Raw genomic sequence first — 24,528 nt, forward strand, 5'->3', positions numbered from 1 at the left:
TTTATGAAGACAGAGGAAGAGGAGGAAATCAAATGAAAGAGCACAGTGGGCAGAGGCTATACATCATGAGGGAGGAATTGAATCTAGCAATTCAAAAGATGAAAGAAGGAAAATGCCCTGGAATAGATGGTATACAAATAGAACTTATAAGGAATATTGGTGATAAAGGTACGGAAGTGTTATGGCAAATTATTAATGGAATTTATGAGGGACAAGAATTACCAGAGGAGTTTAGAAGATCAATTTTTATCCCCATTCCAAAAAAGACAGGAGTTTTAGGCTGTAATACCAATTTTAGAACGATAAGTCTTATAACTCGCACAGCAAAAATTTTAGCACAAATAATTTTAGAGAGAATTAAGAATAAAATAGAAAAAGAAATAAATGAGGAACAGTTTGGATTCCAAATTACTGGGGAGAAAACACTAATCCATGGTGGAAAGTTGTTTTGGGTATGTCTAAATTTTGAAAAGGCATTTGATACAGTGAAACATAAAAGGCTTTTTGACATTCTAGAAAATATTGATATTGACTCTTATGACTTGGAAATTTTAAAGAGATTATATTGGTCACAAACAGCGTAATGTATGAAATATCTGTACCTTATTAATTAAAAAGTTATTACTGTAGTCTTGAATGTAAGGTTTTGAAATTTGGGAAACAAAGATAGGATGTAGAATTTATATTTGATGGGGGATATATTGTCAGAGGTGGAGGAAATAAGAGATCTTGAGGTGATAGTTAAAAAGTTATTACGTGTGGTCTTAATTGTTCTTTTATTAATTATACTATGCCACAGGTACCTCTAAAAATAAAAATAAAATAAAAAAAATAGGAAGAATCATTAATAACTTAAGATATGCGGATGATGTAGTGGTGATGACAGAAAGTGAAAATGGATTACAACAAATTGTTCAAAGAATTGAAAACTCTTGTAAAGAGTACGGACTAAGGATTAACACGAAGAAGACCAAGATAATGATAATGGGCAGAAAAATAGAAAATAATGTAAAGATAAAATGTGGAGGAAAGATTTCAATATTTAGGTAGCTGGATCTCAGAGAAAGGAACTTCAGAGTTGGACATTAGAAATAGAATAGGCAAAGCTAAATCAGCATTTATGGAAATGAAGAGAATTTTAATAAACAAGAACACTAAAATAGGCATTAGAATTGGAATAGTTAAAGCAACAGTTTGGAGTATTGCAAGTTATGGAAGTGAGTCATGGACACTCAGAAAGAGAGATATGGAAAGAATTAATGCATTGGAAATGTGGTGTTATAGAAAGATGGAAAAGATTAGCTATACAGAAAGAATATCAAATCAAGAAGTTTTAAGACGAGCTGGGATGGAAAGAACACTGCTAAAGAATATTATGCAAAGAAAGACCAGATTTGCAGGAAATCTTCTGAGAGGTTCTTCAGGACACCTGACAAGAACTATATTACAAGGGAAAGTTGAGGGAAAGAGAAGACATGGAAGACCAACTAGAGAGTGGTTTAATATCGTGGAATGGACTGGTTTAAGAATGATGGAAGCGACAGACAGAGAGAAATGGAGAAGAGCTGCTCATCTGCTGCAACCATCTTGCTAGAGGATGCTACCGGACTACGACGACAATAACGTGGTGACTTCATTGGACAGAGAAGAGGGATACACAGTAGTATACTTTGATTTTGCATAAGCTTTTGATAGATTACCGCATGATAAGTTGATAGTCAAACACTAGAGCGGATGGGGTTGGACATTAGATTAATGCATTGTATTGGAGACTGGCTATCTGATAGGCATCAGCAAGTTGTGTATGGAGGAACAATATTCCAGACGAGGAAATTCACTAGTGATGTGCCTCAGGGGTCTGTTTTAGGGCCATTGCTGTTTAATTTGTATGTTAATGATATTGGCAAAGATTTGGATGGGGACATTCAGTTGTTTGCAAATGATGCAAAGGTGGGATGAGCTATGAAGAGTAGAGAAGATGATGTGGCCTTACAAGGAGACGTGAATAAATTGAGTGAATGGGCATAGGAATGGAGATGCTAGTTCAGTGTTGCAAAATGTAAGGTTTTGAAATTTGGGAAACAAAGATGGGATGTAGAATTTACACTTGGTGGGGTATATTGTCAGAGGTGGAGGAAATAAGAGATCTTGAGGTGATGGTGGATAAGGATCTTAAATTTAGGGGAGACGTCCAAAATTGTAAGGATGACACAAAAACATGAGAGGACACTGACTTGTAGAAGTAGGGAGATTCTTGTTCCACTGTATAAGGCTTTGATTAGGCCACATGGACTACTGTGACCAGATTTGGTCACCTGGTTTTCAGAAGGACAAAGAGATGTTGGAAAGGATCCAGAGGCGACTGACTAAGCTAGTTTCTGATCTCTGGAATGTCGAATATGAGGAAAGGTTGAGAAGATGCAACTTACAGAGTCTAGTGGACAGGAGGAAGAGGGGAAATATAATAGAGACCTACAGGTTAGTAAGGGGTTGTTATAAGATTAATGTTGAAGAGGTTTTACAGAAAATGGCAGATCAATTGAGAACCAGAAATAATTCCTGGAAGTTGTATGAGAAAGTTGTGAGCAGGGAAGTGAGAAGGTGGTTTTTTTTGCATGCAGAGTTGTGAATGGTTGGAATGCCTTGCCTGGGAGGGTGGTGTCTGCAGAGAATTTGAGTGTGTTTAAGGTGTGGTATGATGAGCTGTATGGCAAAAGGACCTCCTAGATGAGTCTCTGACTCCATGGGTCCTAGAATAATGATAATAATAATAAACTGATCACAATAGCACTGTATTGTATAGCTGTGTGCATAGTTTGAAATACCATATATATGAATAGTATCTATTTACTGCAGCTGATAATATTGTATTTTCAGTTTTGTTGATACATGGAAAAACAAAGCAGGAACTGCCTGTATATTCCATTATATCCTTTACAGAAGAGATGAATGATAGCACCTGCTGCATGAAATTTTACCACGATGCATGCACTATAGATAAGACAAAATTATCTATAAAATGAAAAAAAGAAATAAATGAATACAGTTTCTGTTTGCAGACAAGTACTTAAAATGAAAACAATTAAGAATTTGTAAATTAAATTCTATTAATTAAAACATTATTTAAATTAAGGGGATATTAAATCCCACATTGTTTTAAAACTGAATAAGAAACTCAAAGATTGGAATCAGAGAATTTCATGCCCCTTAATTTAAATAATGTTTATATCGCCGAAACGAAGCCTATTGGCTCTTTATATTTACGTAACTTAATGGGTGCACTTGTTTGACAACTCGTATAGCAGAGTATATAAGTTCTTTTCGCTATACCCTTTGGTATTAATTTGGTCTAGCTACTCACTGATGAAGCCTCAAAAAAGCTGAAACCGATCTGGGTAGTGACCTCCCACCATAATGTAATAACAGCATACATTTCCTAGGAAATGTGTTTTTACATTATGGAAAATACCAAGAATAGCGATCAGAACTTTACCACCTTTGCTGCGAGTTGCCCGGTATTGTATTACATACTAGGACTACTTGCATTAGCTCACGCTAATAATTGCCGATATTTTTATAGTTTACTATATTTGGCATGAAACTCTCTGATTCCAATCTTTGAGTTTCTTATTCAGTTTTAAAACAATGTGGGATTCAATATCCCCTTAATTTAAATAATGTTTATATCACCGAAATGAAGCCTATTAGCTCTTTATATTTAAGTAAATTCTATTAATTTATTTTTCTTCATAACTTTTCAGTAGTAATAGTGGTAACCCCTATATCAAACATTAGCAAGCAATATTGGCATGGCAACTTCAAAGCATGGCATTATTCTCTATTGATTGCTGAAACATGTGGATATTCATTTATTTCTTCCTTTCTTAAAAAAGAGACATTTTCAAACAAACCTCAGCTCGTGCCAATTTTCAAAAACAGGAATCTCAGAATTTTTATTTCACTCTTAGCATTTTATGTTTATTTATAGTGTTCACAGAGAAGGGGAGGAAGAAAAGGAAGTGGATATATATTTGGTCAGTCTACCACTTATAAAATAAGAGCACAGTACTTGTTCCATTCCAAACTTTCTGCTGGCCTTGTCGGTCAAATGGACAGCATAGTGACCAACACTGGGTTTGAATTCCACTGTGGCATAGATGTTTAGAAATTTGTAAGTGATAGATGAATTTCATTACATAGTGCTAGGCGATCACACTTTTCTTTTTGTTAGAAACCCAAGTGAAGATGGCTTGCCGGCCTGGTTGGCTGAGTGCTTAGTGTATCAGCTCTCCAGCCAAAAGGCTGCAGGTTTGAATCCTGCTGTGAGCATGGATGTTTGTGATTGTTTGTGGAAATACTAGTGGTCATGTGCTGGTGGGTGGTAGATGCAGTTAGTTGGTGAAATAAGTGGTGGAGACAGAATTCTAGAGTAAGCACCCTCCCTTGATGAGTCTTTGGACTCCCAGGAGGTGTCACATAATAATAATAAAATTAAATTTGCATCCATTTGTTGGTGAGATTCATGCCAATTAAAATTGGCATGAATTTTAGAAATTTTACCTCACTCTTAGCATTTTATGTTTATTTGTAGAAAAGGGGAGGAAGAAGAGTAAGTAGATATATACTTCTTCTTCCTTTCCAGGCTTATAGGCCAAGTGGCCTGTTCTGAACTCAATTCCATCTTTTTAAGGGTCTTCCTCTGCATGGAGTACCTTTTGGGTGATAATTTAGAATTTTGTTTAGGTATTTTGCTTCTATTCATTCTCAGTATGTGTTCTTTACATTTTTCTCTATAGCAAATAAGAAATTTCATTTCGGATGATATAATTCTTCTTTCATCTGCTTTCTTTAATGTCCATATCTCACTGCCATAAAGTAAGGTCGGTTTAGCTACTGTATTGTAGATTCTTATTTGCATGTTTTTTTGTACATAACTGGGTTTAAAAATTTTATTTATAATGCCTGTTACTTTTAAAAACTTTGATATCTTTGGTTCTATATCATCTTCATATGACATTGTGCAACCTAAATATTTGGATGTATTTACTTGCTCTATTATTTTATTGTTTATTACTATTTTGCTTCTTATTGGATTAGCACCTTTGAAGGCCATGACTTTTGTTTTGTCTGTTGATATTTCCATACCATATGTTTTTATCAGATTATTTAGACTGCATAATGATTTTTGTAGTTCATCTTCATTGTTTCCAAGGATTATTTAGTCATCAGCAAAAAGAAGAGTAGCTAATCTGGTGTTACGGTTTATCTTGAATCCGCCTTCATAAGTTATCTATGTATATATTAAATAAAACCGGTGAGAGAGGGCAACCCTAACATACTCCTCGATTTATTGGTTTTCCAGCTTGATGTTGAATTATTGTACTTCACAGATATTTTATTATCTTGATATATATTATATAAGGCTCTAAAGAGTTGTAATAAATTTAGATTAATCCTTTATCCAAGTGTAAGCAAACAAAGTTTGCACCTGAAAATAGCTCTAAAGAGTTGGTTTGGTATTTCATATTCGTCTAGGATTTCCCATACTTTTTCTCTGATAATTTTATCAAATGCTTTGGTGTAATCTATAAAAGCTATGTGTGTTTGTATGTTCATTTCTCTGTGTTTTTCAATTAATAATTTTAATGTAAATGCAGAGTCTATGCAAGACCTGCCTTTTCTGAATCCATTTTGGGTCTACTATACATTTAAGTTTATATGCTAAGATTTTTGCATATACTTTATAACAGGTACTAAGTAAGCTGATTTCAAGATTATTGTTACAATCAGGGATAACCATTGCTTTGGTCCAATCTTGTGGGAATTTTCCTTCTTTCAAGATCATATTATAAAAGTTAAGTAACCTGAGTGAGAATTCAAGTCCTGCATATTTGATAAGTTCCAAGTTTATATTGTCTTCTCCTGGAGCCTTTCCTGTTTTGCTTTGGGTTAATGCCTCTGTTAATTCTTCTAGAGTGATGTTTTCCAAGTTATCCGAGATGTTTACAAAGGGTAGTTTTATATTCTATATTTCATATTGTTTTATAATAATAATAATAATTATTATTTTTAAAGAGACTCCTCAAGGGAGTCAAGAATTCATCAAAGGAAGGCCTCTTCCTGATCACACAATGCCCAAATCTCTACCATAGCTCTTTGAAAATATTCATGCACTCAAAACATATGCTGATAGACCATTCTACTCACATGCAACATGAGACGAATCTGGATCCCATAAGCTTCCTATCCACACCCTTACTTAGTTTCCTGGGATGATCTCAACTTCTTTATTCTCGACCCGCTTATGCTTATATCACACTTCCTCTCTCTTGGTTACTTGTTGCTGTATCTTTTCAATTTATCATCGCTGATCCCAGGTGAGCTTATCAGAGCACACCAGTCAAGCTCACAGTTATCCAATGTGATGATTTAACCTTCTTAGTAACATCGTCCCTAAAACATTATCTCTCTGTTTACTATCATTCTCCTGTCAGTAGCTTTAATGACTACTTTTAGCAATTTGTAGCAGTTGTAGAATTAGCACAATTCTACATTGAATTAATAACAAAATAGCATAATGGGTTTTTACACATATTTATTCAACGTCCAGCATACCAAGTAGCCAGATATTGCATCTACCTTCCACATATTTCATTAAGTGAAGGGGCTTTACCTGTTGTTTCAGTCTTTCAGTTGTAGAATTTTGCTAATTTAAACTAAAACTCCTTTTGGAGTGTAAATAAAACTAAGTCATCATACTAAAACTGACTAGAAAATGTCATATTTTACACAGTATATAAGTAACAAAGTATCATATATCATGTATTAGAGCTTTGATTTTGGTATATGTGTGTGTATACACACACACAAAGGACTGTGTAATCCTTACATCTTTCTTTTTCTTTTTTTTTTGAATCAAAGGCCTGTAGACTGAGTATCTTTCATACAGACTCCAGTCTGGTTATTCTTTCGTGAAAAAAGCAGCTTATACCATGCTTCTTTTGCTGATTTTTCTTGAACAACCTAAAAGTAACAAGCAAAAACATTTTAGAATTAAAAAATAAATAAAGGTATCTCTACTATGAGTAATAAAGTCACACTAATCACAAAAAAAAGCAGAGATGGAACATGACCTGAACTCTGGAAGATGATTCCAAAACACAAAAACCATTATAGGATGAGTTGTTCTATGCCAGTTCAGATGATCTATACAAAAAAGGTTATTCAGTTTATAGCACCATGGATGGAAAAACATCCATAAAGAAAAACAAAAGCCATTTATTTTCTGCCTCATTTGCAAACTTGAGGATATTATTATTACTGTATAGGATTCAATCTCCATGAAGTCTGAAGACTAATCATCAGAATCCTGAACTCTATCCAATTTGCTTTTATCTGTCCTTGAACACATTCACCAACAAAGCACTAACAACAAACTTTGGCAATGTATTCCACTCATTTGCTACTCTCCAAATTTATTATTATTATTACACCCTCCATGCAGTCGACAGACTCGTCGTGGGAGGTTCATTCAATTGACAACATATTTATCATATCTTAAAATCCTTAACACTCCTTGAATTAACAACACATTCTGATAATGCAATTTTGCATCAGCAAGCAATTGAATATTTCCATTCAATTCATGTTCTATATCACTGATGCAGAAATTAAGTAGCAATAGTCTAAACAGCAAATCCTGCAGAACCAACAGTCACCTGCTTTCTCTAAGATGATACTGAAAACTTTTTTTTTTTTTTGCATGCAGAATGGTCTATAAATTATGTAGTAGTGTTGTTTATCAGATATCCACTATCTGTTGCAAAATGTTGACATATAACTCCTCCCCCCAAAAGTTAATAATAAATAGGGAAAATTTCATTTGTTTTTATAACTAAGCTCAAGGAACAGTTTCCACCCTCACTTATTTTGCATGGATAATATGAAGCTGGGAGAGAATTATTAACATTATTAACAATGTTGTTCTTCATGTGGATTTGAATAAGTTGGAAAAGTGAGCAAATGAAGGAGGATATCATATTAATACAACTAGATGTAAAGTTTTGAAATTAGTAACTCATGGCAGGAGTCAGAGGAGGAAAGAAATTTTTTGGCAAATAGTGGACAGAAATATGACGTTCAGGAACATACTGCAATACTTAAAAGGATATTGACCAACAGACATAGAAGATGGTAGCTCTATTGTATAAGCTCCTGATCAGACCATATCTGGATTACTGTGATCACATCTATTCACTGAAATATAAGGATGATGAAGTTACATAAGAAAAGGTACAAAGGCAGATAACAAAAATGATAGGAGTATGGAATGTTAGTTATGACAGTTGGAGACATCTAATCTTCAGACTTTAGTGGGGATAGAAGATGAATGGATGATATGATTGAGACTTCTAAGCTGTTAAGAGATATTTATATTTAAGTGACTGACACTTGGGAGATTTTTTTTTTTTTCATATGGTAGAATGAGGTATAGAAATACAGGCAAGGAAGGGCCATCCCTAGAAGCTACAAAAGGAAGCAAATAAGAAGTTTTTTGATGCTTTAGTGACTTATTTTCAAGGTATTAATAATGCCAAACAAATTATTTTATAAAAGATGTTTTATTAACTATCTTATTTTTGCTGAATTTCAAATCAGCATCATCTGAGTGCAACACAGTATGTATACACGACAGTGAGTGAGTGAAACAATGCAGTTGTAACACAAAGGATCTAAAGTCCTAATTTGGCGTCCTCTAATGTTGTAAAAAAAAAATTACAGATATGTGGGAGTTTATATTTGGGAGACACTCCTCATGGGAGTGTCTCCCAAATCTTTGGCAAACTAATGCAACCATATTTGTTCAGGTTAAGAGAATTCTTCATAGCCTCAAAAAATAATCTTTCAGATCTGTAACACTGTCTAAATAGCACATTCATTTTCTTCCATCTAATTCTATGTGAAGGAGTGTCCAAAGTGTGGTCTGCAGTCCTGACTTGCCATATAATAGTAGCGAATGTACTTATTGTATTTTTCCAGACAGATGTTAACAGATCTTCCTGTCTGCCCATAGTAGGCCAAGTCACAGTCACAAGGAACTTCATACGCTCTAGGGTGTATTAGAGGGTGAATTTTATCCTTAGGCGAGCAGATCATAGGTGCTAATTTCACATGAGGTTTGAATGTGGTGTGAAGGCCGCGTTTCATTAGTACTTTGGCTGTCTTTTCTGATGTACCTCTGACAGAGGGAATAGAAATGGTAATGTTGTGTTCTTGTGTATTAGAGGAGGAAGAAGTAATGGGGTATGTAGTATTTTATAGTAGGAATAGTATATATAGAATTACAGCCATTGGCCAAGAAAGTATAGTGCAGATATTTGAGTTCTGCAGACAGCTGTATCATTAGAACAAATGATTCTGGTTCTGTTTATAAGTGTTTTTAAAATACCATACTGTTGGGCTGGATGCTGATGTGATTATTTATGTAGATATCTTCTTGTATGTGTGTTGGCTTTCTGTAAATGGAAAACGATTGTGAGCCAAGTGACTAATGTGTCAAGAAAAGGTCAACAGTTATGAGATTCTTTTTCTACTGTGAAATGGATTTTGGGATGTTGACTGTTTAGGCAGGTAACAAATACAGTAAGTAATGTGTTCCGTAAATCTTTACGTAACTTGAATTTTACATAAGTCGAATTTGTAAATTGCTTAAGTGTAACTTTGTAAGAAACTGCAATATTTATTACATGTATGTATATATACAGATATGTATATTATTTACAGAGTATTATTTTATAAATGAAACATCATGCAGCAGTATTTACTCGGATATAAAAGTATGAAAAATGCGAACTTTATCCTTCACTATCGTATTCACTGTTGAAATAGGTCGATTTATATCCTGAGCTATTGTTGATATAATTTTTCCATCTTCATACATACAAATTATTTTCAACTTTTCTTCTAAAGTATTTGCAGACCTTTGTTTTTTAGATTTATTACCAGCGCATTTGGTTTTGCATTTCGAATCCATTTTAAGGGTAAATAAACAACAAACACTAACGGTGATAAACAAGTGACTAAACTAACCATGCGAGGCATGGACTACTGACAGGTCAGGGAGAGGAGGAATTGTTTACGGAGTTCTTATTTCTAATTGGTAGGTTTCAGTTTGAATGTTACAGCTTTTGCGCAGTTGCCCTCTGTTGCTCTTGACATTTACCGGTAACCTGTCACTGCCTGTTGCTATTTTTTACATTTACTGTGAATGCTGAGTCTAGTTAACATTATGTCGTTGCATACTGCAATGGATGTCAAAGCCGCAAACATGTTCATGCGCGCTAGTACATTTTTGAGATTTATTATGTAACTTCGAATTTACGTAAGTCGGGGGGGGGTTACTGTACATCCAAAATATCTTGTCCATGGAGCCAAATGGGAAACACATCTCACAGAATAACTACACTAGGGATTGTATGTAGCTGTGGTAAATATTTTGTTTTCAAAGTGTTTCATGTATAATTTGCTAAAGGGGAAATCCCTCCTCTAATACACAGGAACAAAACATTAACATTCCTATTCCCTAAGTCAGGTACATCAGAAAAGATAGCCAAAGTACTAATGAAACTTGGCCTTCGCACCACATTCAAACCTCGTGAAATTAGCAATATGCTCCACTCTCCTAAGGATAAACTTCACCATTTAGTATATGAAGTTCCTTGTGACTTGGCCTACTATGGGCAGACAGGAAGATTTGTTAACATCTGTCTGGAGGAACAAAAATTATTATTATTATTGTGGCAAGTCAGGACGGGCCACCCTTTACACAGGATTTGATGGAAGAAAACTAATGTGCTATTTAGAAGTCGTTACAGATCCAAAATATTATTTTTTGAGTCAGCCACGGCTATGAAGAATTCTCCTAACATGAACAAATATGGTTGCATTAGTTTGCCAAAGATTTGGAAGACAGTTATCTTAAGAGCAACTCCCACATAGCTGTAAATTTTTTTTTTTTTATTATTATTTTTTTTTACAACATTAGAGGGTGGCAACTTACTCACTGTCACATATACATGCTGTGCTCTGATGATGCTGATTTGAAATTCAGCGAAATATATATATATATATATAAGCTAGTTAATAAAACATCTTTTATAAAATAGTTCGTTTGGTTCATATACTGTTAAAAATATGTCATGAAAACTGTTAACACCTAAGCTTATCTTTTAGACTGCATGCTTGAATGTACTGCTCAAGAGGGTGGTGAGAATGCAGACAAATAGTGAATAAGTTTAAGGAGGGTATGGTAGACTTTGTGATGTCTGAGATGACTTCTCACAATGCGTTATGCTTCCCTCACTGGAGAATGATATGGAGATTTACATTTAAAGCACTGGTGTAATCAATGGTTGAAGTCACAAAACTTGAAATATTTGAACACAGTAAGGTTTGTCCATTGTGTAGGAGGAATGGAGAGGATACCACAATCAATAAAACTGTGAATGTGAACAGAGTTTGAGATGAGCAAAGAGAAGGTCAGTTACGTATAGAAGAAAGAGGACAGGTGATAGAAGTGAGTTCTTGGATTCTCCTGAATTTCTCAACAGTTGTCCATTGTATATGCAATGGACAACTGGAGATAAAACCAGCTATCCAATTACGGATGGAAGAAGATAAGCGATGGAATGGCAGTTTGCTTTTAAGGCCATTTATGCTAAACATGATCAAATGCCTCAAAAAATGTACAGAACAACTTCAATTTTTTTCAGCTCTTTATATGTCCAGAGATACATGTAGGCTTATGTGATCTATGGAACTTAAGTGACAGAATTCAAGCTGGTTGGCCTGCAAGTGTTGAAGAAATTGACTGTTAATAACCATTTTCATTATTTTAGAAAAGACTGAGATAAAAGTTAAGGGTCAATAGTTGGATGGCATACATTTATCTGCTTTTATTGCAATGGGCCTGAATATAAGCTTGCCGTATGCATTGAAAGGCTTAGGTGCTGCTGGTTATTCATGGTAGGCAGTATAAGCATTATGAAGTAATGAAAAAATACATTAATTCATTTAACATACTCATATTTGCTGGTTTTGCACACAGGCACTACACTAAATAATTAGAAGCAATTCACTTTGTGTAACTGACACACAACTAATGTCCTAACATGAAGCCCTCTATGGACCAAATAACTGTAAAGTTAATTTGGATTATTATGCTGGATTAATACAATTAAATGAAACCGACTAGTTTTGAGGCATATATTTGTGGCTTCATTTGGGTTAGGAATAGGATGAAGAAAAAAATTACAATGAAGGTACTATAAAATACAGAAATATGAAGGGATCATTACAATAAGTTAAAAATAGAAAACACATGGAGAGAGGAAGCTGGCATGAGTCAGCTATTGTTCACTGATATATGTACAATAGTTGGCTGAAAAGTTAAAGACTGATGTGCAAAAAGATTTAACGAGCGATTTCTAAATATCTCATACAGTCATTCCTTGGTTTCTATTGAGTATGTCTTATAATTCTTTTATAATGCAGGTGAAGTTGTCCTCCATGTGAAGCATGGAGCTCTTTTTAAATTCATTGTTATGATGTATGTGAGAGAAACATAAAGCTGGTGCAAGCTGTCTTCTCTGTTATCATCATCAAATTCCTGATTTATATCCTCAAGGGGTGTAGAGGATATGATAGTACTACATCAAAAATTTACAGCATTACTAACTTCCTATCTACAATTTTCCTCCAAATCAGTCTATTAAATGTCAAGACTCCAATATTATCAGGTCTTATATTTCTGTCTTCTAAGTCACTTTTTACTGTATCAATCCACCTATATCTTGGTCTTCTTCTGGGACTTTTTCCTGCAAACCTGTCAGAGAACACTTGTTTTGCTAATCTTTCCTCGCCCATTCTGATTAAGTGACCATACCACCTGAGATTAGCTCTGCTAATGCATTACTGGATGCTGACAATATCAAGTTCTTTCCTAATATCTTCGTTTTTAATATGATATTGCCATTGATGCCATCTGTTCATGCCCCTAATCTTTCTCAGGACTCTCATATCTGCGGTCTCCAGTCTTTGGTCAAGTGTTTTACTTCTGGCCCAGCTCTCAGATCCATAAATTAAAACGGGTTTGAACATACAGCTAATTTAGTGTTCGGACTAATTTCTCTCTTATTCCATATGAATTTATTCAATTGACTTCCCACCATACCGGTTTTGTTGATTCTATTTCCATATTTAATTTACCATTTTCACTAAAAATCATGCCTAAGTAGCTGAAATGTTTTACTTGTTCCACAGGTTCTCCATTCAAAATGCAGTTGATATTTTCATTGTCTTTTTATTGCTGACCTTCATACCATATCTATTACAACAACTATTCAATTTAGTCAGGGAATCTTGCAAACTTACAGCAGATTTATTTAGAAGTATAACATCATCCACAAAGCAAAAAGCTGAAATCAACACCTCCAATTTTGATATCAGGTTTAATACAACTTTCCTTCATAATGTGATCCATATAGATAATGATAAGAGAGGGGATAATGTACATCCTTGTCTGACACTAGATTTAACATTAAACCATCTTCCTGTACTTCAATTCTAACTGCTAACTTACAACTCAAATAAAGACTAAGTATTGCTTGATATAATGCCCCATTAACACCATATAACGGTAGCGTTTGGAATAGCCTCCCTCTTGGCACCTTGTCATAGGCCTTTTCCAGATCTACAAAACTTAAATACAGTTCTTTGTTATATTCCCATGATTTCTTAACTATCTGTCATAAAGTGAAAATCTGATCCTGACAGCCTCTATTTGGCCTGAATCCAGTTTGTTCTTCACCAAACTTCTCTTCCGTTTCTCAAGTATACTTGCATATAGAGAGGCACTTCACTCAGTAAAGAAATGCCTCTGTAATTCTCACATTCATTTTTATATATAGGTACTATGAGAGCTCTACTCCAATCATCTGGAATTCGTCTCTCTGTCCAGGTCTTCTGAACTATGCAGTGCAACCACTGTATGACATTTATACCTCCATACTTCAGCATTTCTGGTCGAATATCATCTACTCCTGCTGCCGTTCCACATTTCAGGCTTTTGATGGCTTTTTTTTCTACTTCAAGTATGAATATGTATACCTGAATGCATGCCTGGTCAGTGTTTTTTTTTAATCACTGTGCTGTCATCACTACATGTTTCATTTAGCAGTTTTTCAAGGATATATTTTTCTCCTGTTTTCATGTCATCTTTAATTCCTTTTAGAGCACTCTTTCCACCATTTCTGAGCTTCTTCAGCAACCTCCAGATTATCTTGCCACCTTCTTGATATTTATTTTCTATATTCTTGCCAAAGTCCTCCCATGACTTTTGTTTAGCTAGTTTTACACAGTGTTTAGCATTCTTGCATTTGTCTCTATATTCTCTAAGAGCACAAGCTGAGTTATTTGACAGGAACTTTTGATATGCTTTCTTCTTTTCCTTCACTGCCTCTTTAACTTCCTGTGTCCACCATGCAGTTCTGATTTTTCTATCCTTGCACACAACCTCACCACATGCCTCTCTGGCTGACTCACTCAGTGTTTCCTTCAGGGTTTGCCACTGAATCTCTAAGGTTTGGTTCCTGTTCTCAAACTCTTTCATTTTTTCTTCAATAATCTTTGTGTATTTTAGTCTACAGTTCACATTTGAGAGATGCTCAACTTTTATTCTCTTTTTCTTACATGTTCTTCTTTTCGATATGAAATTCAATTTTATCCTGCTCAAGACTAAATGGTGATTACTTCCAATTTCAAATCCTGTGTACACTCTGGTGTCCTGCATCAGTGAGAAAACATCACTATCAACAATAACATAGTCAGTGAGACTTTTCTTATTCCTTGCCTCTTCTCTCCATGTGAATTTGTGCCCATTTTTATGTTGGAACATATTATTATTATTATTATGTGGCGCCTCCAGGGAGTCCAACTACTAACCGCACTTAAACTTGCTTAACTTTTTGCAAGCCATTAGTAGCAGAGGCTCTATCAATCGACGAACCTTTGCTGGCATGTGTTAGTAATAACCAGTCCATGTCCTGAGCAGAAATCCAACAGGTATTTGCCATTATTATTAGCTTTTCTCTTTTCTCCAAATTTTCCCAAAATATTTTTGTATGTCTGACAATCATTTCCTACTCTGCTATTTAGATCCCCCATCAAGGACCGACGTTTCCTTTTTCCTTGTGTTAGTTGCTTTCTCTAAAGCTTCAAAAAATTCCTCTATTTCTACCTTAGTAGAACCTTCTGTATGATCATAGGCACAAATAAGTCTCATTGTCCAGTTCCCCATTCTGATATTTGCCCACATCACTCTACTTGAGACTGCCTACCATTCAAGAAGATTAACCTCGTAGTTAGTGTTGAATACTATGGCTACTCCTTCTTTTCCTTGATTGTCATTGCCTGAATATAACATTTTGTATTTATTGCTCAGAAAGATCTTACCAGTTTTCGTCTTTTTTGTTTCAGTCACCCCTATTGTGTCGATCTGGTACTTATCCAATTCCTCAGCTAGTTCTATTTCTTTGCCATTCAGGATTCTTATGTTGATAGTACCGATCTTGAACTCTGGTGATGTGGAGTTGTGTAAGTTTTAGGATTTGTTCCAGTAGCTGACTTTTCACTGTTCGCCTTGTTTCCCTGGTGAAAATGACAGAGGCCTTGTTTAACCGGGCACGCCCCAGCCGGCATGAAATTCTGCCATGTTGTGCCATCATTTGAAATTTTAGTGAAAGCTAATAAGAATACAATTTGGTCAGCTAAATCCCAAATTGCAAGCCCATCCTCGTCCATTTAGTATCCAGGTAGATACTTAACAGGGTGTACCACGAGAAGGTGAGGATTGGACATTAGGTCAGAAGCCCTGGTCGGTTCTCCACATTCCTTTGAAGGCCATGCAGAGGTCTCCTCTCAGTTATATAGCTTTGATCCTTAAGCACCTCTATGTTGTTATTGACATCAAATGTTCTTTTTTTGGCTGATTTTGAGACTTCTAGATGTTTACTCTATGTAAGAAAAGTGATAAGAACATGGAATGATATAAATCCCAGGATATTTGTTGAAGGGGATGTCGTCTAAGTGAATGTAATAAACTTTGTATAATCAAAGTTGGCTTTAAAGCCACTCTTATGTCATGAGATTTGAGGAGGCTGGTGAACTTGAGAGGAAGTCTACCAATATAAGAAATGGAAAAAAGAAGTTCTGTAGAGAATGTTGGGATTTTGTTGCAGTGCAGGATTACAGAATAGCATTCTTTGTACCATTTTCTTAGAATATCCATTGTTCACAAATGGAGTAGAGAATGTAATTCCTCCTTCAGTTTGTCTATATACAAACTGACAGTTCAGCTAACCAATAGGTGGCATTATCTGGGAGGTAAATGCAAGTTCCTGAAGCCTCCAGGAAAGAAATGTGTGCAGGGCAGTCATCAAATATGATGCATAGTCTGCACAGAATCACACACACACACATGAAAGAGTGGCTGTGAAATTCCTCACAGATGTAATAAGTGGGCACAGCAACCTTCTCTGTTCCTAAATTTGTCTAGCTGACTCCAGAGATGTTGAGTTAGACTGAATCCGAGAGCTTGAATAGTTTGATTTGTAATCTGGCACCTGTTTGTAGAATCCAAAGTCTTCTCCACCAGTTATGGGGACTGTCATCTGGTATTTTCACAGGGCATATGGGAGATCTGGAGGTGAAGAAAAATCTTGACGTATAGAAACTTACATGTTATTTCTGATTTTCTTTATTTCTTTGATGGTAGCTTCTCTTGTGAAGCATGGAGGAGTGATGTGGGAAATAGCAGGTAATCATGGGAGAGGAGTAGATCTTAAAGTACTAGAGATGGTTCTCATTCTTATGTTAAGCTGTGTGTGTCCTCCACTAGAGTTGTGTGGTTAGTTCAGCTTGAAATGGCAAACAATATTCTGCCCCAAGGAACACCAGAGTGAGAGCTGCTGTTCTAAGAGTCGAAGCATTACAATCCTAAGTTGTGCCTGTCAGCTTGTTTATATTGTTGTTCCTGGCAGATATCTTTAACTTAGTGTTTTCAGTAAGTTCGACTATAGTCAAGTATGACACCAACGTAACAATGGTTATTTTCATTTATTAGTCTTGTTGTAGAAGTTTATTTCTAGTTTTCTATAAGCCTCGTGTGGTTATTTAGGTGGAAAGCAGAAACAACAGTTTTTGCTGGGATTAGGAGATAGTTCCCAGCTTTCAAAGTAATGTTGTAGTGAGCTCACTGTTTCCTCAAGGCCTTGGAAGGTAGTGATTGTTATTAACATAGATAAACTTTCAAACTAGCTGTTGGAGGGATAATGCTTGTGTATAGGTTGAATAAAGCTAGGGGTGAAGACAGATCTTGTGGCAATCCTTTCTGCAGGATAAATGTTCGGGTTTTTTTTGTGAATTCAGATGAATCTTTATTTTCCTATAAGGAGAGCATTTGTTATACTAATTTTATAATTTTTTGGCAGTTGATTATTTTAGTTGCTTTATACAGTAAACCTTTCTTCTATACAGTGTTCTCAGCAGATGTGTTCAGTCTATAAAAGCAGCACCTGTTTTTAAATCCTTTTGGTATTCACCTCCTGCCAGGTCTAAACTCAGCCTGTTCATCACTGGGTAAGATGACTGTTATTTTTGAAGAAATTCTAGAGAGGATAATCCCTTCAAAAAAGTTTGTAAGGATCCAGATGCTATATGGTGGCAGTTATTAGGGTTATCACAGTTGACTTATTGCAGTTTTGGCAAGGCCATTATCTCTAATTTGTGCCGAAGTGTTGGAAGCCGTTCATAGTTTATTATGGAGGAGAAGAAATTAGATAGCTAAGAATTTTCTCTTGGGCAAAGGTATTGAGTAAGGCTTGAGTAAGAAAGTCTGGAAGGATACCATCAATGCCAGGTGCTTTACTAGTCCATGCTTACATGGTGATCCAAATACATTATGCAAATTATGGAAACAACTACTGTGTTAGAGTGAAACTTTAATATAAACCAAAATAAACACTCGATGTTTTGACCTACACATTAAGGTCATCATCTGGAGTATACACATATATACAAAGAAACAAGCTGCACTACATCTACATGGCATGCTAAAGTTACTGACCAACTGTTATGACTATTGGCCTGACCTCTGGTGAAAAAAAAAAAAAAACACAAAAAAACTTACTACATCAAAGCTAGTCCTATTATTATTATACATTAGGTTACAAAATTAAATTAAGCTGGAGAGTAACATGTTTACAAAAAGGAAAAAATTAATAAATAGTAAATAAAAAAAATAATAAAAAAAAATTACTACTTATATAAGTATACATATAAATTACTGTCAACTGGTATGGATAGTGGCCAATAAAAGCTGAAAATTGCTTAATGTCCTCAAGTCAGGGTTTCTTGGAAACTAAATGGGCTGAATGTATGCCATCCAAATTCTTGGGATTTTTATGTCACCATTTTTGTTAAGATTGGGGTGGTTAATCAAAATTTCACAAGTTTCTTTAAATTTCCGTTCATACCAGATTTTTGTTTGATGTAATGAGCAATACTTTTCCAATCAATTTGATGTAGGGTGTTAAGAGCATGATCTGAGAGGCCTTCTTCACCAAAATTGTTATATTTAATGTGTCTTTTGTGCTTTTTTTTTTTTTTTTTAAACAGATAGGAATTGTATGTCCTGTTTTCGCAATATAAGGTATATTACAGGTGCAATAAATTCCAGGTATGCCAATGGGGGAAAAGAGGTTCCTTAGAGGAGTTGAATATTTTTTTAATTTTAAAGGTGGCATTAAGATTGTAATGGTGTAGGATTCTATTAATTTTTTCTGAAATGTTGCTTTAATGTATGGGATAGCTATGGCTTTGCTGTAATCTATATTCTTTTTTGATGAAGTTTTATGAAAAACTTTATTAATAGTATTTTTACTATAGCCATTATTTATAAATGTATTGCTAAAAATTTTTAATTCTTGTTTGATGTTGTTCACCAGAGCAAATTGTTGTAGCTCTGTTTTTGAGGGTGTTAATGACTCCAAATTTTTGCGAAGGGTAGTGATACGAATTACCATGTATAAGAAATTAGCGTCAACACTCAAGAAGTTGGTAAGTCATTCCCCCCCCCTCCTATATAAAGAACACATAACACTTTATAAACAAAATTAAAAACCTAACACTCAGCAAAGATGATTTATTAGTCAGTTTTGACATTTCTGCCCTTTTCACAAATGTCCCAATCAATGACACAATTCTTCTCCTACAGAACAAATTTCTATCCGACATTAAGGCTCTCTTTGTCCACGTACTATGTTCTGGTTACTTCATGTGGCAAAATAAATTTTATCTACATAAAGAAGGTATGGCCATTGGTTCACCTATATCCCCCCAATTGCTATCTTTTATATGGAAGCTTTTCAGCAATGTCTCTTGATTCCTTTAATCTAAAACCTACAGTTTGGCTTAGATATGTTGATGATGTTTTTGTTATTTGGCCACACGACCAAACTTTAAACACATTCCTTAGCCACCTTAACAAACAACATGAACGCATACAATTTACTATTGAAAATCAGAACTCGCTTCCTTTCCTGGATACACTAGTCATATCCTCCCTCAGGCTGTTTATCCAATGGTTTACTGCAAGCCTACACATACCACCCAATATACATAAGCTAACTCATATCACTACCCATTGCAAAAATTAGGAGTCATTAACACCCTCAAAAACAGAGCTATAACAATTCGCTCTAATGAACAAGAATTAAAAATTATTAGCAATACATTTATAAATAATGGCTATAGCAAAAATACTATTAATAAAGTTCTTCATAAAACTTCATCAAAAAATAATATAGATTACAGTAAAACCATAGTCATCCCATATATTAAAGGGTTATCAGAAAAATTTAATAGAATCCTACACCATTACAAACTTAATGCCACTTTTAAACCACCTTTAAAATTAAAACACATTCAACTCCTCTAAGGATCCTCCCCCCCCCCCCCATTGGCACATCCTGGAGTTATTGCATCTACTGCACCTATTACTTACCTTATATTCGAGAAACTGGACGTACAATCTCCATCTGTAAAAAAAGAGCACAAACAACACATTAAATTTAACAATTTTGGTGAATCAGGCCTCTCAGATCATGCCCTTAACACCCTACACCAAATTGATTGGAAAAGTACTTGCTCATTACATCATACAAAAACCTGGTATGAACAGAAATTTAAAGAAGCTTGAGAAATTCTGATTAAGCACCCCAATCTTAACAATAATGGTGGCATAAAAATCCCAAGAATTTGGATGGCACACATTCAGCCCATTTAGTTTCCAACAAACCTGACTTGAGGACTTGAAGCAATTTTCAGCTTTTACTGGCCATTATCCATACCAGTTGGATGTAATTTATATGTATACTTATATAAGTAATAATTTTTTCCTTTTTGTAAACATGTTGTTTTCCAGCTTAATTTAATTTTGTAACCTAATGGAATTAATAGTAATAATAGGATTCTAGCTTTGATATAGTAAGGTTTTTTTTTCTCTGCCAGAGGTCAGGCCAATAGTTGTAATGGTTGGTCAGTAACTTTAGCATGCCATGTAGATTGTAGTTCAGCTTGTTTCTTTGTATGTGTGTGTATACTCCAGATGATGACCTTAATGTGAAGGCCGAAACATCAAGTGTTCTTTTGGTTTAAATTAAACTAAAGTTTTACTCTAACAAGGTAGTTGTTTCCATAATTTGCATAATGTGCTTTGCTTGTTTTAGTTAATTTGAATATGCCATCTGTTTCATTTTATCTAGAGTCGATGGATTAGAGTTTGCTGTAGATGGACATAAGAAAACTTTTTTTAAAACATGATGGATCTCTTTTTTGGTATCTGTGGGAATTTGGGGTTTAGATTTTTGCAATACTGTTAGAGTTTACTTTTCCTTTAGTTCTGTTTGGAGTGGTGGTGCCTCCCAGTCGACGGAGCAGTAATCAAGCCTTGTGACTTAATCTTGTAATGTCGAGGTTGTTCATTTTTTCATGCCAGTGAGCTCTTCTATCATTCAAGGACTTTAAACAAGCAGAAGCAGTGTTTGGATAGTTCTTTGTTCATACTCTGCCAGAAGAATACTATTTTCAGTTGATCAGCATGGTGTGTTGATTTTTTTGGATCCTCTCAGGATGTGTCTCTTACCAGGGGCTGTCTATAAGAAGCTTAGTGAATTTTTCATAGTTTTGAACTACAGGTAGAATTATGTCGATGTTTCCAAGGAACTCAGTAAATTTTGGCCAGTGTGCTTTCCTGCAAGTCCTAGGTAGGGTCTATGCTGGCTATGTGAAAAAGGAGGCAGTACTTGATAAGTTGAGGTGAGTGAGGTTCCTTCCATATCAGTGGTGGTCAAATAGAAGTTAGGAGTTATCTCTAGGCTGTCTTCATTATTGTATAGCTATAATGTACTGTGCAAGTTGAAATCTCTAATGATAATGCCAGGATGGGCTGGCAAAAGAAGTTCAGGGCTTGACCAGTCACATAGAGGAGGCTTATATACATTGCAGATTGAGAAGTTGTCCAGTTAGATTCTTTCCAAATTTGGTTTTGCATAGATTGCCAGGCCATGTCTTTCATCAGAATTATCAGTAAGAAGAATGTAGCCAGGAATGGTAATATTTACTTCTGGGATGGGGTGTGGTGAGTTTCTTGTAGAGCAACAATTTCTACTTTGTTCCTGATAAGGATATTATTTAGTACCTCTGATTCTGATTCCCTTTATATTCACCTGGAGGATAATCAGGCAATTCCTGATTTTCTTGTTTAGTTGTGTTTGTTTACTTTGAAAGTGACAAATAATTTGGATATTGTAGTGGACTTTTTGAATATAGCCCTCTGCCTAAGGTATGGATGTGAAGCTGGTTGACCCAGATGACATTCAAGACGTATGTCTACTTTGTGCTCATTTCTATTAGTGTCCAGGATACCACAGTTGGCATTTGGACCCCAAGGTGAGGTATTAGTCAGAAGTTGCTACAATCAATCAATGAAACAGAGGCTGTTTCTGACATGGAGCAGATGCATGGGCAGCCACACCTTACCTGGTGAACAGCCATTAGGTAAGGTGTGGCTGCCCATGCAGCTGATCTTTGGGAATCCGTATTTAACGGTGGCATAGGATCACATTGTTGTTTTAGTGTTACTGTGGGGGGTTTGTTTTGAAATGCTTTGCTAAGGGCTGCTCCACCAATTCTGTTGTTGGTTCAGGACTAATTATTCACCAGGTTATCCTGCTTATATCTGGGAATGGGGTGATCCTCTATCTGCCACCTGTGGACTCATCTGGTTGCAGTCAGCTTTGTTAATTCAGAGAAGTTAGGCTATCTAGGTTCAGAATTACTGTCACTCAGATCTTTGGCAAATTAATGCAACCATCTTGTTAAGGTTGGAGTAGAGCTTCCTAGCAGATGCTGATTCTAAAAATAGTCTTTCACACCTATAGTGAATTCTGTATAAAACCGATGTCTTTGTCCATTTAATCCTATACGAAGGAGTATCAAGAGCATGGTCTGCTAATCCCCAATTGCCATAGCAATGATCATGGATCTAGTTTGGATATTAACTTATCTACCTGTCTATCCGAAGGAGTCCAAATTGCGGGCACAAGGAACTTTATACATTCCAGGTTTGTAATAGGATGAAGTTGATCTTTAGGAGGGCAGATGAAGATAGCTAGCTGCATGAGTGGTTTAAAGGTGGCATGTAGATCATATTTGTTGAGAACTTTAGCTGTCTTTTCTATGTGCCCTTAATATAACTTCAATAAATTAATTTATTTTTTCATCTCTTGCTGTTGAAGCTATCAAGCTATTATGAATAATCAACAACAACTAAGCTTATAAGTTAAGGGGATAAAAATCTCTTATTGTTTTTCAGCCAGTAAGCGAAACTACGATCGAAAACTACGATCTGTAACGTTTCTTTGCCGACGAACTGTCAGCGTATCCAAGCGTAAGTGACCACTTGGTAGTGCCACACCACGGCAACTCGTTGCAAAGGTGGAGCAAGATCCCTCACTGTTCTTGATATTTTCTCATAATGTAAAACACACAGCTCTAAAGAGATGTAGTACTGTTTTACATTATGAGGAGAGGTCACTACCCAGACCGGTTTCAACCTTTTTTGAGGTCTCATCAGTGAGTAGCTAGACCTTTCTTCACTTAAATTCTGATATTCCAGGTCTAGCTACTCACTGATGAGACCTCAAAAAAGGTTGAAACCGGTCTGGGCAGTGACCTCTCCTCATAATGTAAAACAGTACTACATCTCTTTAGAGCTGTGTGTTTTACATTATGAGAAAATATCAAGAACAGTGAGGGAGCTTGCTCCACCTTTGCAACGAGTTGCCGTGGTGTGGCACTACCAAGTGGTCACTTACGCTTGGATACGCTGACAGTTCGTCGGCAAAGAAACGTTACAGATCGTAGTTTTCGATCGTAGTTTCGCTTACTGGCTGAAAAACAATAAGGGATTTTTATCCCCTTAACTTATATCAACCTCGCCAGAAAAAAATAGCCGTTTGGCTTTTCATCTTAACAACTAAGCTTTTTAAAGTTCTCTACAAATATGATTTCCATGCCACTTTTAAACCACTTATGCAGCTAACTACCCTCATTTGCTCTCGTAAAGATCAACTTCATCCTCTTGCACATCTTGGAGTGTATAAAGTTGCTTGTGCCTGCAATTTGGCATCATGTTGGAGGTTTAATGGAATATTTACAGCACTAAGAAAGGATTAGAACTAATTTTAATGCTTCCAATATTTCGTCTCATTCACTGAGACATCTTCAGGGATTACAAATAACTCTTGTAACACACACTCAAATACAACACAATACTAAGTGAAACATGTGGATGACTCTAAAATCCTATCTAGGTGGCCTATGATGTAAAGTGGGATCTCTGATAATTAAATGTTTCCCAAATTTTGTGAAGTTTTATGCAACCATATTTATTTAAATTGGGTTGATTTCTGAGTGCCACTGCAGATTCTAAAAAGAGTCATTCTTTTTTGAATTTACTAATCATGGAGCATGGTGTTTTTTCTGAGAGCTGTTTTTCTGAGTTTTTTTTCTGTGGATTGTATCCAAAACATGGGCCGCAAGGTCAGATTGACCACAGTAATGATTGCAGATGCATGATTTGTGTTCTAAATGGATGGTTGCTGATCTACCTGTCTGTCCAAAATAAGTCAGCTTGCAGGAACAGGATACTTTATATACTCCAGGCACTGAGAGAGGAGGGAGCTGATCTTTGATAGAACAGATAAGGGTAGCATGTTTACAGTGGGGCTTAAATGCTGTATGGAGGTTGTATTTTTTTTTTAAGGACCTGGTTATTTTTCCTGATGTGCCACGGATGTAGGGTATGGTGATGGCATTTCTAAAATGCCATCGCCATACCCTACATCCGTG

General features: G+C 35.6%; 1 protein-coding gene across 3 annotated transcripts in view; it reads right to left on the minus strand.

Annotated features, from left to right (window-relative positions):
• The window catches only part of LOC150104425 (adhesion G protein-coupled receptor L4-like), a 118,075-nt gene that overhangs the window by 5,427 nt on the left and 88,120 nt on the right, over positions 1-24,528 (minus strand). The window contains exons 3-4 of one of the 3 annotated variants that reach the window (XM_090397037.1): positions 6,890-7,023; positions 2,633-2,750 (exon numbers count right to left, since the gene is read on the minus strand). In XM_090397037.1, the coding sequence (XP_090253163.1) occupies positions 6,916-7,023 (108 nt within the window). In that variant the 3' untranslated portion in view covers positions 2,633-2,750; positions 6,890-6,915. Of the gene's footprint in view, positions 1-2,632; positions 2,751-6,578; positions 7,024-24,528 lie in introns of those variants that run through there. The other 2 variants (XM_090397035.1, XM_090397034.1) reach the window with 2 other exon arrangements.

The sequence above is a fragment of the Typopeltis vanoorti genome, chromosome 8, assembly GCF_054136105.1.
Source record: "Typopeltis vanoorti isolate ZY-2024b chromosome 8, IOZ_Tvanoo_1.0, whole genome shotgun sequence".
Taxonomy (NCBI): Eukaryota; Metazoa; Arthropoda; class Arachnida; order Uropygi; family Thelyphonidae; genus Typopeltis; species Typopeltis vanoorti.